Here is an 18,801-nt window from a genome sequence, read left to right as displayed (position 1 = left end):
TCAATTAATTTAAAAAATGTCATTCAAACAACTATTCACTGTCACTATTGTTTGCTTTGCACATCAAGAATGGGGAGGAGACCCTTTCACATACTTACCTCTTCAAAGCCCATTTCAAATAAACACTCAACAGCTCCTCTGACAGGCAAGAGTCTAGTAGAAAAGGTTGTGTTTCCAATACGGATGGATCTGTATTTCTCATCACTGGGGTTTCTGATTTTAAAAAAGAGAGAGAATATAATGGGTAATATATTAATATCACTGCTCAGTTTTTAAGAGTTTATGTATGTTTCTTTCACATTTTCTATCAGCAAGACTCCTATACATGGCAGTGTAGATTCCAACTGTAGAGTGAGCAGTCCAGACAAGCATTACATGTAATGATTCATACTTCAGCACCACTGAGTATTTCTACTGTCAAATTTCATGGATGACAGTATCAGTATTGCCATAGGAAATGTGTGGCTGTTACAGCTAAGTACTTTTTGAGCCTTTTAAGTTTCTAAAAGTAGTCCTGGACAGAGGTTAGAAAACTTTGTCTGCTTGTTCTAAGGTATCCCATCATCTATAATAGTGCTCATGGTATAAAGACAGTGATTAAGAAGCATTTGTGAATTGAAACACAGCTAAAAAGCTTTGCTTCCAGCATGATGAACCTTAATGATCACTTAGTTTCCTTTCCTTCCTGTACCAATGACCGTTTTTGCTATAAGTTTCTACCTCCTTTCAAAATATGTTTTTAGTAAAGGAAATAAGGTAATAAAGTAAAACAAAACCACAAATATGCAGGGACAAAGCTCTAAATATTACTGCTTAACTATCATACATTAGTGCTGGTCTACAAACTCCCTTCCACAACAATTGTAAAACCGTGTGTTCAATAACTTTTACAATAACTTGATAATACTATGAGATTTTCACTGTGTTCTATAAAATTTGTAGGTCCACAAAGGAGCAGAAATTTAAAAAAAATTCTTTTCACAAATGATTTCAGAAACAAGCATTGATTGCTGGGAGCTTGGGAAAGTTTACCCTGTCTACATTTACTATGTATTAGGGGCAGGGTTTTTCATTCTTGACTCCCATAAAATTTACAACATAGCTGAGAGGAGACTCCTTATGCACCACAAAATGTTCAACATCCCTGTTTTCCATGGCACACCATTTAAACAGACAAAAACTAAACTACAAAACGAGCCAAGCATGTGTCAATGCTAACCACGGATGACTTCTCATGTCCCACATAGCTGTTCTGTCCTCACCCTCACAGCTTCTCGAGAACAACATGACTCGTATTGCTTAATGGTTTTTATCATGCCATAACAGAGCCCAGCCAGGACAGGCATACCCAGTTCCCAGATCCTTCTCTTTCATTTTCCCTTTGCTTGTTTCACCTCAAACTCACAACTCCCTTTGTTTCAGCTCTTAGTTACTTGAATAAGCTATGAATGTTCAACCCATTTTTAAATTAAAAATGCTAAGCAAACTTGCATGAGTTCAAGCATAGACTAAGCCCAAAGTCAGCTCTGTCTTTCTATGGTATCCTGGGCACTGACCTGAATTTTTGCTTGACTCTTCAGCAACTTAATTTTCTCTGTACACTTTTGTGTTTTTGTTGTCATGCTTTGATGCTTCCCCCCACCTATATCTGTTATCTATTAAATATTCTTGTAAGTTGTAATATTTACTTCACTTGTTAGCAATTATTTTGTATCTTTTCTTGGGACATTTTTCTGAATATGTAGTTTTTCATGATGTAAAAAGGATAAAATCATGAGAAGGCAGCAGAATTTCTTGTACTGTGCTCAAACTGTAACTTTGAAAATATTTTGTCTTTCTAGTAATTTTATTCTCATGGTTATTTACCAAATTATTTAATTTTCAGAAAAATAGTATTTGTTTTTGCATTTCAGTCAGGTAAAGAAAGTCACACTCTCCCTCCCACTTTTTCTGAAACAGGGTCTCTGCCTTAGGAAGGATACAGGAACTATTATTGGCTCTGCCTCTAGTATCCACTGTTCTTTCGAGCAAACACTGAATACTTATCAAGGTATAGTAGTGTATGCCTATAATCCCAACATGTCAAATGATGAAACTGTTTCAATAACAAAAAACAATTCTCAAACACCAAAACAACAAAACAAAACAAGAAAACCACCACCACCACCAAAACCCCTATTGTAGGAACACAAGACAAGACAAGACAAAACAAAACAAACAAACAAAAAAACCAAAACTACTTGACTGTGGGGATTTGTACACTAGAAGGGATGGTGACCTGAAGGAGAGAAAGGGTAAACAATGCACTACAAACACATGATTATTTCAAAGAACAAACTTAGTCAAACACTCCACCGAATTTTACACCTAATTCAACAGAAATAACAACAACAACAACCTCAGTAGTAGCTAAATATATGTCAGGTCCTTTATTTATGTTGTGGTAATCCTAGAATAGAGTATTTTTCTTCATTTTATAAGAAAGGAAACTTGAAAATTATATATAAATTGTCTATGATCACACTTGAAACAGTTGACTAAAATTGAAACTTACTGCATATTCCACAACACAAGCTGCCATCAGACTCACCAACCTTCATTACACTCAATTTCTCTACATGTCAGTGGCAACATACATTAAAAATTAGAAGTCAGTTCTATTGTTTTTGTCTTCTATTACTTCTTGCATTGTCGTTCAAAATTATCTTTCTCCATTCCATTGCATTTATGGTTACAATTATGCAATGGCTTCACAATCAATGCCTGTTTCTTCTAATGCTACTCCTCAGGAAACTCCACTACAGAACTGTGAGCTCCCTTTGCCTGTCCCGTCACATAAACGTCTCATGCTGGGTCTCCCCACTATTTCCTAACATAAAAGAGTATAAATACAGAGACCTAAACACTATCTTGGAATTGTTCTTTGATGTTGCACTATAGCTGTTTTTCACACCTTTCTTCTCCCAAATATATTTATATTATTTGAACAAAGAAACTATGTTTGATTCTTGGTTCTTCACTCAGTAAAGTTAATAGCCAACAACTGTATGTGCTTTGTAAACAAAACAGTAGAATATCAAATATGTATACTTAAAAAAATGAATGATTAGGGACAGGGGATCCATTCATGGAGTCCTGGTTCTATCTGTAGCAGCTCATGGCATCAAGTGTGATAGCCCACACCTGTAATTTAGAGGTGTAGGTAGGAGGTTAAGAAGTTCAACATTATTCTAGGCCAAACTTTGGTACATGAATCAAACTAGTTAAACAACTCACCTATGATGTTAGGAAAACTAATATAGAGATGTTTTGTTTTGCTTTTGATAAAGTCAATAGTAAGCTCATCTTATCTAAAATGGGGGGGGCAGCTTTTGCATACAAATTAGCACACATTTCTTTCTGTATCTATTGAGATTTATTACTGTTGGGGATATAGTAAACATCATTCAAGCAGAAATTTAAGAGTATTATTTCACTGTAGATTACAGTAACAAGTACTGGTTTAAAAACATGCTAATGAATTTTTATTTGCACATCCATTCTATAAACTGTTCTGAGATCGAGGCAGACAAGATGGTAGGACAATATGCTCTCAAAAGTGCTTCTGCTCTGCTACTAGTGGGTTTAAAAGAAAATAGCAATGCAAATAGAAATCTGATTTTCTCTACTCAAATTACAGAAGTATAATTATAATGTGCTGGCAGGGACCAGGAAGACATACGGAGCTTTTCCTTAAGAGTTAAGAAGTCACTGGATTTGGACATGAAGAAACAGGATACCGTCTCCCAACCAAGCCAGATCTTGAATTCTTAAGAACACAAGGCCATTGTTGTTGAAAACAAACTAAAAGAGCAATTTTTTCACATAAACCCGAATAATGTCAATTATAAACTCCTAATGTCCTTTATATAAGACAAAACTCAAGATCAGAAATGTAAGCCAGATTAAAGGCTGTAAAATGATTCAGTTTCTTTTGAAGTTTAGTACACATTCATAATGCTCGTTATGATCCCAAATAATTGTCTGCAAGCAAAGCTGTCCTTCAAAGTACTCTGATCTTAGCATCTTTTGTTTCAGTGTACTGAAAGAATCGAAATGTCTTTACATTTTGGAGAGTGGGAGGTGGAGGACTTAAAGAATTCAGTAGGAAACGTCAGCTGTGGACTCTGACACCTCGTACTCTGAGGTGAGATCTCAGGGTTAAGCTGAGGTGTCATAAAGGAGGAAGGCGATCGTCATGCACGTCACAATTATGTAGCTGTGAGCAGGCCCAATGCTGCATAACATCTGGCATAGAATCACATTATGTTCTCTCTTCAGTTTATTTCAAATATCACCAATGTTACCTAAATGGACAATCATGGTTGTGGTGGCGCACACCTGTAATCTCCGCTTTTGGTAGGTCGAGACGAGACTGGCATGAGTTCTGGGCTACAGAGCAAATTCCATGCCAGTCTGGGGTACAGTATAACACCTCAAACAAACACCTCAACGTCTCAAACATACCGTTCCCAACTAATTCTCTAAAGCGGGGCCACAGGAATTGTACAGCCTTGAAGCTAAGAATTCCTACAGACTTCGGGTCAATGTATTTGTAAGAGGCAGCGCCCAGGAGCTTAACTGAATTAGCCTCACTGTATGCCCCTCCCGCACACCTTCCCCAAACTTCTCCATTTGACCTAAAGGGCTGGGGGAGGTGGGGTGCCGACTCAAACTTCCAACTGCAGCCTTGTGAGGAGCAGCTGTGGAGAGAGCCGCACGCAGAACCAAGACGACTTCTCCTGCGTGGTTTCCTTCAGAACTCTTAACGGCGTCAGGTCGAATGAAGTAAAAGCCAGAAATGAACACAACACCAAGTTCGTAACTTAAACTACAAATGTGTCAACACACCAAACTCGGCGTGAACATTTAACCGGCACTCGGGCTGAGTCACAGCGCCTGGATCCTGCAGCGAGATGGGACACCACAGCTGTCAGAGGCAGTGACAGCCCCAGCGAGCCCTCGTCGCCCAGCCCGCCCCGCCTCAGGCCCGAGTGCCGGCGGCCCCGCCCGCCTGCGGCCCTCAGGCTCCGGGGCCCCGGCTGCACCTCAGGATGTTGTCGGCGTAGGTGAGCAGCAGCTTGGAGGCCTCCAGAAAGGTCTCCGGGGTGTTCTGGCACAGCTCGGCCACGGCCGGGGACGCAGAGCTCGACGAGCTGCCCAGTGTGGCCGACGCCATGGCTGCGCCGCGGCCTTCGCCACCTCGCGCACGGCGGCGCGCACTGAGCAGGCGCTGAGGAGCGCCTCGGCCGCCGCGGAGGCCTGCGGCCAGAGGGCGGGGCGAGGCGCCGAGGGGCGGGGCGTTCCGGGCGGGGCTAGGGGCGGGGCGAGCCACCCAGAGTCCGGTTGTGAACGTTGGCGTACAGGGTGCCAGCCAGTGGAGGAGAGAGTTTTGGTGGCTGCTTGTGTGGGGTAGGAACCCACCGATAATTGTACAGCCTTCTTTTTACGGTAGATAATTATCGTTTGTGGAAGAAAAGACTCCAGAAGAAAGAGCAAGTTTTTGTTTTGTCTTTTTTGGGGGGGAGGGGTTACGGGGAAAGAGGGCGTGGTCATGGTCTGTGGCCTAGGTTGGCTCACACGCTTGAATTCCCTGCAGTCCTGCCAGTTTGATTACTGGTGTCCAGCTTCAAAAACAGAAGCATAGCTCAGAACCCTGCTGGGTTTCTGATTCGTGTATTTTCCGAATTCTATTGATGAACATCACCTCACAAGGTATGATTCTATTGTAAGGAACATTTTTAAGCAGCATATTGTACCCTATTAATGGGTTGGGGACTCAGTTTATCCTGTGGTCATCCACATAAAACCCATATTCAATAATAGAATATAATGAGGAACAAACAAGAAAATAAAGTGTATATACACATTGTATCTTTCGACTCATACTGGCATATCGCTTACCAGTTCCCTTAATTTATCTTAGAAAATGAATCACTAATCTCTAGTCCTGCCAATGCCTCACCACACTCTTGTCACTGGCATCAACCCTGGGAATTGGCTCCGACGCTGAGCTACATACTCAGCCCTCACTGCTTCTTTTTCTTCTTCAAGACAGGGTTTCTCTGCATAGCTCTGGATAAACTGGAACTCAAGTTGTAGATCAGGCTGGCCTTGAACTCAGATCCGCCTGACCTCTGCCTCCTGAGTTGGGATTAAAGGCTTGTCCACCACCACCTGGCTTGATTGTTAGCTTTTAGTGTTGAAATGTCACTAAAGTTGCACTTGACCTTGATTCTTAGTCAGACCTGGAGTTTTCCATACTCTACTCTCCTTGAATAGCTGGAATTACTTGTAGGAACCACTAGACTTGGCCAGCAGGTATTTCTTGGCTTTGTGTCTGTGACCTCCTTTGACACTTTATTATCTGTTGCTTATTATCTGTTGCTTTTTAATGTTTCTGGGCAATTTCTTCTGAGAATTTTCTAGAACTTCTAAACATTTATTTGTCAAATATACCTAAATTTTTAGCATTTAGGTTTGTGGACCAACTTCAAGAATATTGTTTTCAGCTACACATGTTGGCAAATCCGTAAACTTGGAAGGTAGAGGCAGGAGGATCAAAGGTTCAAGGTTAACCTTGGTTTCATAGTGAGGTTGAGGCCAGGCTGGGCTACACCAGACCCCGTCAACATACACAATATATATACACACATATACACACAACTCTACCACCACACCACCACCAAAGACATGAAAGCAGGAGGGAGATGAGGAAAAAGGTGGTTAAAAGGGAGGGCAAAGATGATGGAACAGAGATAATGGACTGTGGCCAAAGAACATTATGTGTCTATGAGACTGTGAAAGAATAGAGAGAATATTATGTTCAACAAAGAATATGTTATTAGCTGTTGTTTAAATTTTTCAGTGGCTAACTACTAGCAATTTTTTTTTTTCTGGCTCATAACAAAGTAATAATTAGGTTTGTGGCTCAACTTCAAGTGCTCTGTTCCCAGCTATTTGCTGTAAGTGCTGACTGATCCCTGTAATCCCAGTATGTAAAAGGTACAGGCAGGCCAGGTGGTGCAGCCTTATTGGAAAAAGTACATCACTGGAGGCAGGTTTTGAGATTTTTATGCTCCTGCCAGGTTACTCCCTCTGCTTATGCTTGTGGTAAAAGATGTGAGTGTTCAATTTCCTGCTCTGGGCACCATGCCTGTTGCTATGCTGTTCTGTCATCATGGACTCTAACCTTTGGAACCAGAAGCCAATGTAAACGGTTTTATAAGCTGCTGTGGTCGTGGTGTTTTTATCTTAGCAATAGAAAAGCTTAGCATCAACAGAAACTAATACTAAGAGAATGGGGTATTGCTGTGATGAACTTGACCCTGTGTTTTTTTGGAGGTGATATTGTGGAAGGAATTTGGAAGACTTGGGCTAGAAAACAAGATTAATTGTACTGTTTGTAGAGAAAAGGAGCTCTAGGGAGCTTAACATTACAGCCAAGGCATGTGCTGGAGAGAGGAAGTTTCACACAGCTGAGAAGTTTACCCTGCACTGGAACAAAGGAAAAGGGTACAATCTAGGCAAGACCTCACCCAGCAAAACTTCCAGCTTGTACAACAGCCTAAAGCATTTTTTGATCTCAGAAAGTAACTGAATAAAAGTATTGCTGCTAATGTGATCCAAGTGACCCCATTCCTAGCTGGCAGCCACACTTGGCTGTGTTCTCACAGTGCCAGCTTTAGACTTGAAGGGTACAAGAATGAGGGGGTCACAGATCCTACCTTTGTGGCTTCTGAGAGCCTCTGAGGCCAGGCAACATGTGGTAGGAAATTCCCTGGAAGATCATGAGAGAGTAAGAGTCGTGACAGACCATTGTATGGAGCTGTGAAAGGAAAGCTTGGGCTCCAGTGGAGACCATAAGATGTTGAAGATATCAACACTATGAGAAATCTGCCAAGAAAGATTGTATAGGGAGAGTAGGACCAGCCCGAGGCGGGGGGGGGGGGGGGGGGGGGGAGGGAGGGGGAGGGTTAGAGAGACAGACAGAGACAGTGACAGAGACAGAGAGGGACGGAGAGACAGAGAGGCTACTGGCAGGAAAGCTGAAGGGGTGGAGCCCTTTACAGGAAACATGGAGCTACAGGATTTGGTGTTTTGTCCTGCTAGGTTCTGGTCATGAAGTGGTCCAGTATGTTCTTATTATACCCCACTTGGACCTTTTGGGATGGTAATCTGTGTCATATATTGGAAATATGTAATTTGCCTTTTGACTTTACAGAAGGTTGCATTCTCAGATGCTTTGCATCTTAGAAGAGACTTTGGGCTTTTAAACAGTGTTAAGACTGTGAAAGACTACAGGGACTTTTGAAGTTTCACTAAATGCATTTTGCATTATATGGCCCGGAGTCTATGATGGCCAGGGAGTGGGATGTGGTGGTTTGAATGAAAAATGTTTCCCACAGGCTGTAGTATTTGTCAGTGGTCCAGTTTTGGGACATTTAGGTGGTACAGTCTTGCTGGAAGAAGTACGTCACGGAAAGTAGTAGAGAAACAGCTTTCTGTTTGCTCTCTTGCCTTCCTGCTTATGGTAAAGAATGTGAACTTTCAACTTCCTCCTCTAGCCACTATGCTTGCTGTCTGCCGGCAGGCTACTCCTACAGTTATAGACACTAACCCTCTGGAAATATAAGCTCTTTGCCTCTGAGCCATTTCTCCCACCTCTCATTTTTATTTTTAAGTGTGTGTGTGTGTGTGTGTGTAGCACATGCATACTCATGCCCTTGCCGTGGCATTTGGAGATCAGAGGACAATTTCTGGGAGTTAGCTTTTTCCTTCCACTGTTAAGAGTTCTGGAAATGGTTGTGACCCTATCCCTCAATGACTGACCGGTGGTGGTGGTGACGCACACCTTTAGTCCCAGCCCTTGGGAGGCAGGGACAGATGGATCTCTGTAAGATTGAGGCCAGCCTGGTCTACAGAGTAAGTTCCAGGACAGCCAAGGCTACACAGTAAAAACCTGTCTTGAAAAAACAAAACCAAATCAAACAACAACAACAAACCCAAACCCAAAGTAAGCAAAACACAAAAACAAACAAGCAAGCAAGCAAGCAAGCAATCTCACACACACACACACACACACACTCACACACACACACACACACACACACACACACACACACAGAAAGAGAGATTTGTAGAATGGAATTTAGGCTAATAAGCTATAAAGCTTAGTGGCAGGTGCCTTTATCTACTAAGTCTAGTTTTTCAAATTTGGCACTGGCCACACAGGCCTGGTATTTTGTTTGTATTGTACTTCTGCCTGTTGAAATGCCTGCTTCTACCCAGTTACTAAACATGCATTCACTCAGTTCACAGATTGAAGTCCAGGTCCACTTCTTTGAAGCATTTCGTGACTTAATGAGATAGCAGTGACCTCACTCTTTTTTGTGTTACAATGTTACAAACAGTTCAACTTGTTGGATAGAAAGTTTATTTGAGAACTGTATTAGGAAATAAAATGCTGAACCAGAGAAATTCTAAGAGAAGGCTATAATACGCAGAACCAAGTTGAAGATCTGTGTTCATGGATACACCGTATGTTAGCAAACAGTATGGTACTAATTCACATACAGCTCTCAGGATTTTATAGACCTTTTACCCCTCTCCAGATTGAGATAAAATGATAACACAGAGAAATAGAAATAGAAATTAATGACAGTCTTGTTTTATATGAGTGCATTGTTTCGAGAACTCTTTCTCTGGGAAGATGTAAATAAACACCCAGCCTCTTTATAAAGCACCAACAATAAGCAAAGCAAAATCCCCCAAGTCCGACTTAGATCTAAGGTTTATTCAGTTCACCTTCTGAGCATGGGTGAGGGGTTGCTTACAGGAGCGTGGGAGACCCCAAGGCATCTGTGCCACCAGAAGGTTTCACTGCAGCATGGATGACAGCATGACTTCTCCATGGCTGAACTGACAGTTTCCCTCTCAGCAAACCTTTCACAGTCTACATACCCCAGCACTTTTTTTGAGATCTGAGGCTGCCTGCAATTGGAGCAGTATTACATACATTGCCAAAAGGTAAAGGAGGGAGAAACACTATCTTCACTGCCGGGAGATGATACTAAGCAAGTGGAGAGACACTGGATCAACAACAGGTTGGGTTTTCCTAAGCATTTTAGACAAAGTAGACTTCCAAATAAATCATATCCAGGACTAATGAGGAAATAGCTAAACGTACCTCAGATTCTTCTCTACAGTTAGAATGCTAGCATACATGGCAACAATTGCCTCAAGAAGTATCACCCACAAGAAAGCATATAAGCATGACTACACGATTCAGATGGAGATAGCACAGTTGATCTTTTATCTGAAGAAGAAAGCAAAGCTCACACGTGGGACAGACTTGAACAGTTAATAACCCCTCGCTGAGTTGTTCCTTATCCTATTTACCCATTACAGATTCAGTTATCTCTGAGCAAGTAAGTTAAACTTTAAATAAGCTCAGAAATTTCCACTTCAGATATTGGGCATATTCCTCTCACTTCCTGTCACGAGTCAGCCATTAAAAGTTTTTTTTTTTTTTTTTTTTTTTTTTTTTTTTTTTTTTTACAGAAGTAGTTGTTTGCTATTAAGGAGAAATGGAGACGAGGCTACAATAACCACTGCAGATCACTATAGACTTTATGTTTTAAGTCTTCAGATTGGTAACCCAGGCTGGCTTTGCACTTGGCCACATAGCCGAGGACCGATCCTCTGCCGCCCAAGTGCTGAAATTGCAGGCAGTACCATTATCCAATTTCTTTGCAAACCTTTAGAAGTGGACGCTATATTCTATATTAGTTTTGCAACTAATGTTTCCTAACAAATTCTCAACGTCTTTGCACATTTCGAAATATTCAGCCGTAGTATTGTTTTCATTGTGTGGCATTTAGACGTTTCCCCAAACGACCTCGGTTTCATGGTGAGTGGCATTCTGAGGAGTTCTATGAATACTTTCTACAGAGATACCAGGGAGGCCTGACTTCGGGGCTACAGTTATATGTCCTCCCCGGAATGTGCTTAGGAAATGACAGCTTCCCTTCTCTGGCAACACCGGAGTGTCTGGGCATTATCACTGTGTGCTAAGGTGAGGCTTCCCAAGCAATCAAAACAGGTTCTGGAGCTAGAGCAGCGAACACACAACCCCGGAACCTGGCGGAAGTCCTGCCTCTCGCGTCTGACCTCTGACACCAGACGCCAGTCTCCTGGCGGAAACGAGGCGCTGCGGGCGAGTGTGCGCATGTGCACTAGGTGAGCGTCCGCAAAGATTTGTTTCAGGTAGAGGTTGCGGTACGTTCTGGCGGCGAGTGCACCCGGGTTGCAGGGTAGGGGTGGAGGGTGTGGCTTGGCTGTGGAGCCCTGAAAGCTTCTAACGCTGACCTCGGGAAGTAACACCCGGCCTTCATTACACGGGGCGCTTGGCTGCGGCGGGGTCGCCGGAAAGGCTCGCTGCCCTACACGGAAGTAGATAAAGTGCACTTCACAGAATGGACCCGAAGCGGCCTCTTGTGCACTGATCTTAGAAATACCACACTGTACAGTAATCTTCGGTGAGCCTGAAGAAGGATGCCCCCTGCAGGGTGGGGTGGCCTTGTAAAACCCAGTGAGCTAGCTGTCCGTTGACAGTCTGAGGGACCTCGTAGATTACAAATAAAAGTTAAGTCCAAGCGTGGGTTGCATTTCTCTGTGACTTTTAGCACATGACCACAAGCACACCTAGGCTATGTGTGAGATCCTTCGGTCGTTTAAACGACACTTGATGTCTCTTGTGGTCTATTCCAGGAATGTGTTTCTGATCTTCTGAATTCCAACCATGTTGTCAAAGTACCTGCAACATTTTCTAAAAGCCACAAGTTCCCATCCATATCCAGCGTCATATTGTTGGTTAATAAGCAAACACAAGTATTATGGAACTGTGCCAGCAGCCATGTTGCGAAGGCGAGTTGTCATCACAGGCATTGGACTAGTGACACCACTTGGTGTTGGGACTCAACTTGTTTGGGATCGGCTTCTCCGAGGAGAAAGTGGAATTGTTTCTGTAGTTGGTGATGAGTACAAGAGCATTCCTTGCAGTGTAGCTGCTTATGTACCAAGAGGTTCAGATGAAGGTCAGTTTAATGAACAAAACTTTGTGTCCAAATCAGATGCCAAGTCCATGTCCTCTCCCACCATCATGGCCATCGGGGCAGCAGAGTTAGCCCTGAAAGACTCTGGCTGGTATCCAAAACTAGAAGCAGATCAGGTAGCTACTGGTGTTGCCATTGGCATGGGCATGGTTCCTCTTGAAGTTGTTTCTGAAACTGCTTTGATGTTTCAGACCAAAGGTTATAATAAAGTCAGCCCATTCTTTGTCCCTAAGATTCTGATCAATATGGCTGCAGGTCAGGTCAGCATTCGCCACAAACTTAAGGGCCCCAATCACTCAGTGTCCACAGCCTGCACCACCGGTGCACATGCTGTGGGAGACTCCTTTAGATTTATAGCCCATGGTGATGCAGATGTGATGGTGGCTGGGGGCACAGACTCTTGCATTAGTCCGTTATCTCTCGCTGGGTTTTCCAGAGCCCGGGCTCTGAGTACAAACCCAGATCCTAAGCTGGCCTGCCGACCATTTCATCCAGAGAGAGATGGCTTTGTCATGGGTGAGGGAGCTGCTGTGCTGGTGCTGGAAGAACATGAGCATGCTGTTCAGAGAGGAGCCAGGATCTATGCTGAACTTCTGGGTTATGGACTCTCAGGTGATGCTGGTCACATAACTGCCCCGGATCCTGAAGGAGAAGGTGCTTTAAGGTAAAGACTAGTTGTTCTGTTCAAAATATTTTTTTCCTCTTAAGATACTGTATTAAGGCACTATTGGAACTTCAAATTAAAAAAAAAATTACCTGGTCTTGGTGTATAGTATATATTCTTCTATCTTAGATCAAAGTTGTTCTTTTCTTTTTTTATTCTTTTCTTGAAATGATTGAAAACATTTGAAAATCTTTAAACAAAAATCCAATGGACTTTAGTTAAAGCCAATAGAGTTGTGTCTTTGCTAGCTTCCTGTGCCCCACCTTCTGCTTGGTAATCATGAGTGTGCTGCCTTCCTCAGCCTCCCTCTGAGCAATTATCAGACCTGGAGAATAGAGGCAGACTTGCTAGATGTTTCTAAGTGAATTCTGATCTTTTCAAAGCAGCATTTCTTGGCCCCGAATCATCCAGGGGTCTTGATAACATGCCAGTTCTGACTGCGGGTCTAGATTGACACTTAAGAGTCTACATTTCTAACTAGCTCCAGTCTAAAAACCACACTTTGAAAAAAAAGGTCTTGATTATATATCACCATCCAAGTTTAAACTGTATTATGTTTTATTCAATTAAATCGGCCAGAAGTTTAGCAAGCTTTCCTATAAATGGACAAATACTAGCTACTTTTAGCTTTGTGGATCATAGGGTCTCTGATATAACACTCAGAATGAAGCTCAACCAGTGGACCTGGAAACCTTATTTTACACAAACTACTCAGGTGAATAAACTTCATTTGATAATTTTCTTCTCTTATCAGATGCATGGCTGCTGCTGTAAAAGATGCAGGTATATCACATGAACAGATATCCTATGTCAACGCACATGCCACCTCCACACCACTGGGTGATGCTGCTGAGAACAAAGCCATCAAGAGGCTCTTTAGGGACCACGCTTGTACCCTTGCTGTATCCTCCACAAAGGGAGCCACTGGACATCTTCTGGGGGCTGCAGGGGCAGTTGAGGCAGCCTTTACTGCACTGGCTTGTTACCATCAGAAACTACCACCAACTTTAAACCTGAATTGTACAGAGCCAGAATTTGATCTCAATTATGTTCCACTGGAGGCTCAGGAATGGAAAACTGAGGGTCGATGTATTGGACTCACTAATTCCTTTGGGTTTGGTGGTACTAATGCAACACTTTGTATTGCTGGCATGTAAACATTGTCTTTTAATGGTCATAAATGTATAAAGAGTACGTACGGATATGTCTTATATCAATACCCAGATGTCTTTAGCACAATTGCTATTTGTATAGTTCTTTGCTAAGGAACAGGCTGCCCAGTATTTGTAGGTATTTTACAGCATCTTGGTGTCTCCTGTGAGATTTCAGTGGCAACTAGTGACAACCAGAAGTGTCTCCAGAGGACAGAATAACCTGCACACAGAACTGTTGACTTGTTTTTCTGGTGCACTATTTCATCCATCCCTTTCCCTTTCAGATATTTAGAGACTAGCTCCTCTGAGCAAGGCTGTGCTGCTGCATGGTGTGACTCTAGGGTATCACTGTCCTACAGCACATAGAGAGGAATACAATACAAGCAGGAGTGTGCATCATCAGTCAGTATCCTTTGAAGACAGCTGTCAGCCAGAGGTAACCTATCACCACTGACCTGTGTAGGTGTCCTTAGTGGAATCTCCCTAAGCTCCCAAGCTTTTGTTTCTCTGAAGAAGGAAGTGAAACTGGTTTGGCATTTTTCTCCCCCCCCCTCCCCTCCCCTCCCCTCCCCTCCCCTCCCCTCCCCTCCCCTCCCCTCCCCTCCCCTCCTTCTCCTTCTGTCCCCTCCCCTTTCTTTCCTTTCCCTCCCATTCCTTCCTTTCCCCTTCCCTCTCCTCCCTTCTCTTCCCCTCCCCTCCCCTCCCCTCTTCTCTCCTTCCCTTCTTCTTCTTCTTTTTTTTTTGTTTGTTTTGTTTTTTTTCCTTCTTTGAGTCACAGTTACTCAAGTAGCCCTGGCTGTCTTGGAATTCACTCCATAGACCATGACCGACCTTGAACTCAACAGAGATCTGCCTGCCTCTGCCTCCCAAGCACTGTGATTAAAGGTGTCCACCACCATGACCTGGCTGCTTTGGCATTTCTCATACTGGGAATATTTGTGCTATGGTGAATGGGCATAAAGATCTTTTGAAAAACTCCTGGTAAATTAGGCCACCTCCCCTCAGTCCACCTGTAACTTTGTGACTGTGACAATGTTCTCCAAGCTTCCACACTGCCAGGGTAGCAAGTTCTTCAGAGGTGACAGCCAGCCAGGGAAGCATTTGGTAGGCAGGGCTTTTATCTCTTCCAAGTAAGTGTTTTCATTTTCGTGTAGACCCTCAGGTCCACAGTGATGCGGAGCTTCCGTCAGGTGCCTCCACTTCCTCATCTCGGTAACACCTTTAATGGCTGGCTGTCCCTGTACTGGCTCATGATTTTTATTTCCATGAGTCATCTCCCAGTCAAACTGCCTTTTAGCCTTTGCTTTCTTAGTGGAACACACACACACACACACACACACACACACACACACACACACACACACACAGAGAGAGAGAGAGAGAGAGAGAGAGAGAGAGAGAGAGAGACAGACAGACAGACAGACAGACAGACAGACAGACAGAATAAATGGCTAGATGCCTTTCTGTAGAATGAGGAACAGTCTCACATTTTACTTAAAACTTGGTCTTGTTTTAATTTTTTTTTTTTTTTGGATTTTTTTTTTTAAATAATGTGTATGAGTGTTTTACCTGAGGTCAGAACATGGCATCAGATCCCCTGCAACTGGAGTTATGGATGATTGTGAACTACCCTGTTGGTGCTTAGAACCAAACCCAGGTCTCTGCAAGAGCAACAAGTCTTTTACCTGCTGGTGAGTCATCTCTCCAGCCTCTTGTCCCTGTTTTTTAAAATCTGTATGTGTGTGTTGGAGTGGGACACGTCTGGGTACATGTGCCGTAGTGGTGGTCAGAGGACAACTTTGTGAAGATGGTTTTCTCCTCCTACTTTTATGTGAGTCCCAGGGATCAAACTCAGATCTTTAGGCTTTCATTGTAAGCACTTTACCTGCTGAGCCATTTTGGTGACCAGCTTGTCAATTAAAAATAAAGGGGGAGGGGGTGTCTCACTTTGTATTACAAGCTGGTCCAAAATCTTCCGTGTAGCTCTGACTGGCCCCAAACCTGTCATGAAGAACAAGCAGCCTGCGAACTCCCAGGTGCAGGCATTATAAATTGTGGCACTACACTTGGATTAGTTTTAGTCAGCTATCTATGTTGACTGACTGGTTCTCCCTCCTAATGCTCAAACATTGTAATTGGTATCAATTTTCATTAACATATAGTGCTCATCTGGAAACTTATTGAGTACTTTATGTTGTCACCAGTGGAAAAAAATATGCATAAAAGAAGATTGAGAGGAAGCTGAATACATGGGTCAACAAATTCAGATCAGAGGAAAGATGAGAAGAAAGGGTGTTCCAGTCTGAGGGGATTCAATGTAGAAAGTTCTAGAAGTTAGAACACTTGCACTAAACAAATCCAATAATCTCTGAGGTGGGAGTTTGAGAGAGAATGTTGCAAGATGTACTAGATGCTGGATCACAAAGAACCCTACGAGTTTTCAGGAAGTGAGGGTAATAAATTGTTTTTAAGATTTGAGATGGTAAGATAGCTTTGTAATATGTCCAGTACCTTACTGTTCCCCAGTAGTCCCTTCTCCATTTTACTTAGAGTTGGTCATAAAAGATTTCTTTTGAGTGATATAAAATATGTTACTGAATCTTAACGTGAGTCAGTGGGTGAGCCTGCAACTGCTTTTTCTTTTGAATTCTGAATCCTTCTACAAAGGTATGCCTTTGGCTCCATGGCACTGAATGACCCGAGCTAGCGCTTGCCCCCGACATCAAAATAAAAAAACAGGAACTTGTCAAATTTTCAGTTCCTTCTTATGTTTATAGGTTCTGGTTGGCTATTGGAACTTTACAGTTGACTTCTGTTTCCTGCACCTGCTCTGTTTCAAACCCCAGCACCAGAAGGCAGCTACTGGTCACAACAGCACTTCAGATGACACTAGTCCTCTTACTTGTCTAATGTCTGATCCATGCAACAAGTACTCACCTCTGTGCTACTGGCTTTGTTTCTCCGGCTGAACCTTGACTGATACATGGGAAGGGGAAAGGATGTTATAGGAGTGCCATTACCATTTTATTTTAAAAATCCCACTGGCTGTAGAGATAGGTAATAGACTTCAGAAAAGCTTGAGTCCCTTAAGGGATTAGAATCAAAAGGGTATTGGAACGATAAGTAGGATGTGTGTGCCGGTAGTTAAACCACTTTGTGCTCCTAGCCTGCCAGTGCCTTCTGAATTTTCGAAAGAAAGACACACACACACACACACACACACACACACACACACACACACACACGCACACACCTGTTGACTAGCTCAAAAGCTGGGCAGTTCTAATCCTTCCCACTGCTAGCAAGCACTCGCCTCCTGTACTTCTGAGTTAACATCTCTTAAAATCTATATTTCATCTCTGCTACCCCAAACACAATTGGGGAAGTGGCCCATGTGGCCCTGTGACCACTTTTCTTGATTCTCACATGTCAGCCAGCCTTTAGGTGTGGTCTTTCCTCTTCCCAGTCATGGTGATCTCTGCCTTCTTCCTCTCTCCCAATCCCTAGCTGGAGCAAATCTAAAGGTCCTGCCTCAGTCTACCTGCCCAGTCATTGGTCATTGGCTCTTTATTGATCGATCAAAACCCAATTGGGAATAAGAACCTTCAGTGTTCGGACACACAGATTCCAGATTTTGGGGGCCGGATTAATCCAAAGCATTAGAACCCATTCCCAACAGATATGTTGACTCATTTGTCTTCCAAAGTATAAAATCAGCTATGCTGTTTAAACCAACTCTAAGACACTGATGTACATTCCATTTTTAGTACAGTTCAATGAGTATTGATAAACATGTATGCATATTTGTAAATACTGCTTCAGTCAAAATGAATATTTTTATCGCATCTCAAATTTTTGTGACCTGTTACAAGAGGGTATCCCAGAGTTCTTTTATGCCATGCCTGCACTACAAGAACAGAAAAGCCCCCTGTCTTTGTTCAAAATTGACCAACACTAAATTTGAAGAGGAGGACGTCTCAAGTCCCATAAAACCTCTAGCCCTTGAGGGGAGACCAGGTTTTCAGGTTCCCGAATCTGTCCTTTGCTTTCCTGCTCTGTGTGGTTGCTGTGTGTGCAAGCATTTCTTTACCCCTAATAAAAGCCTTTCTTCATCAGCTGATTCTGTCAGCTGTGTTCGAGATTTTCCTTTCTGCTATGCATCGTGCACAAAAGTTTTCCTTTTAATTCTTTAACTGGTGGAGAAAATGAATCCAAACAAAACCCCTAGATGGTAATGTCAGTCACCCTCAGCCATCATCTTGGTAGGCTTTGGTGGTCTCCCAGGTGTCCAATCCCAAGATTTTATTCTTGAGCAATGTGAGCCATTGGTGTTTGTTGTCTGTTTCACGCATCTCATAAGTGTGAGGGCCAGAGTTTAGATTCCCAGCATCATGTAAATGTAAATGCCAGGCAACTGTTGCCTGCCTGTAATTTGAGCATGTGGTTACAAACAGTTCAGTTTGAGACCCTGCCTATTAAGTGTCTGTTGGTCACAGGTGTGACCAACACCTGTGTGACAGTTTGGAGGCTCTGCCTTGTGTGTTTGTCATAAGACACTGGAATTCAGACTTGAGGGAATTCCACAAGCTTTGCAAGTAGGCCACTTGAATATTATTAGGTCAATTTCTGCCACTTTTGTTAGCCAGATGCAGCTTGTCTGTGCTTTGGACTAGCTAGTGACTAAAACTTGTTCATGTGAATTGGGAGCCATTTGCATCTGTGCTATGCAGGTGCTTCTGTGGAGTGAGTATACATGTGACTCAGAAGGCTTCACTCTTAATGTGGTTCCTGCGTGTCCACTCATATGCCTCTAGTTGAAATATTCCTC

General features: G+C 42.9%; 2 protein-coding genes across 9 annotated transcripts in view; one reads left to right on the top strand and one right to left on the bottom strand.

Moving 5' to 3' along the window:
- Positions 1-5,311, bottom strand: part of Ngly1 (N-glycanase 1) — a 55,931-nt gene extending 50,620 nt beyond the window's left edge. Inside the window, exons 1-2 of one of the 4 annotated variants that reach the window (XM_034498051.2) lie at positions 5,088-5,311; positions 99-213 (exon numbers count right to left, since the gene is read on the bottom strand). In XM_034498051.2, coding sequence (XP_034353942.1) covers positions 99-213; positions 5,088-5,218 — 246 coding nt within the window. In that variant the 5' untranslated portion in view covers positions 5,219-5,311. Of the gene's footprint in view, positions 1-98; positions 214-4,890; positions 4,997-5,087 lie in introns of those variants that run through there. The other 3 variants (XM_076931592.1, XM_034498053.2, XM_034498052.2) reach the window with 3 other exon arrangements.
- A 45-nt stretch (positions 5,312-5,356) lies between these two features.
- On the top strand, positions 5,357-14,013 carry Oxsm (3-oxoacyl-ACP synthase, mitochondrial). Of its 5 annotated transcripts, XM_034497220.2 has the most exons (5): positions 5,633-5,754; positions 10,993-11,319; positions 11,812-12,137; positions 12,651-12,819; positions 13,574-14,013. In XM_034497220.2, exons 3-5 carry the CDS (start codon positions 11,843-11,845, stop codon positions 13,974-13,976), a joined length of 867 nt encoding a protein of 288 aa, XP_034353111.1. In that variant the 5' UTR covers positions 5,633-5,754; positions 10,993-11,319; positions 11,812-11,842; the 3' UTR covers positions 13,977-14,013. The 5 variants fall into 5 exon arrangements, with proteins under 5 accessions (XP_076787706.1, XP_034353111.1, XP_034353108.1 ...); XM_076931591.1 differs by lacking the exon at positions 10,993-11,319 and having other exon boundaries at positions 5,357-5,754; XM_034497217.2 differs by lacking the exon at positions 5,633-5,754 and having other exon boundaries at positions 10,993-11,280; positions 11,812-12,819.
- The last annotated feature ends 4,788 nt before the right edge of the window (positions 14,014-18,801 follow it).

This window comes from Arvicanthis niloticus, chromosome 3 (assembly GCF_011762505.2).
Source record: "Arvicanthis niloticus isolate mArvNil1 chromosome 3, mArvNil1.pat.X, whole genome shotgun sequence".
NCBI classification, from domain to species: domain Eukaryota; kingdom Metazoa; phylum Chordata; class Mammalia; order Rodentia; family Muridae; genus Arvicanthis; species Arvicanthis niloticus.
Note: the sequence above shows the minus strand (reverse complement) of the source record. Positions and strands in the feature narration are given on the sequence as shown.

Coding starts and splice junctions, on each gene's coding strand:
- Oxsm (XM_034497217.2), top strand. CDS start 11,843: ATGTTGTCAAAGTACCTGCAACATTTTCTAAAAGCCACAAGTTCCCAT. Junction 12,820..13,573: donor GAAGGAGAAGGTGCTTTAAG/GTAAAGACTAGT, acceptor TTCTCTTATCAG/ATGCATGGCTGCTGCTGTAA.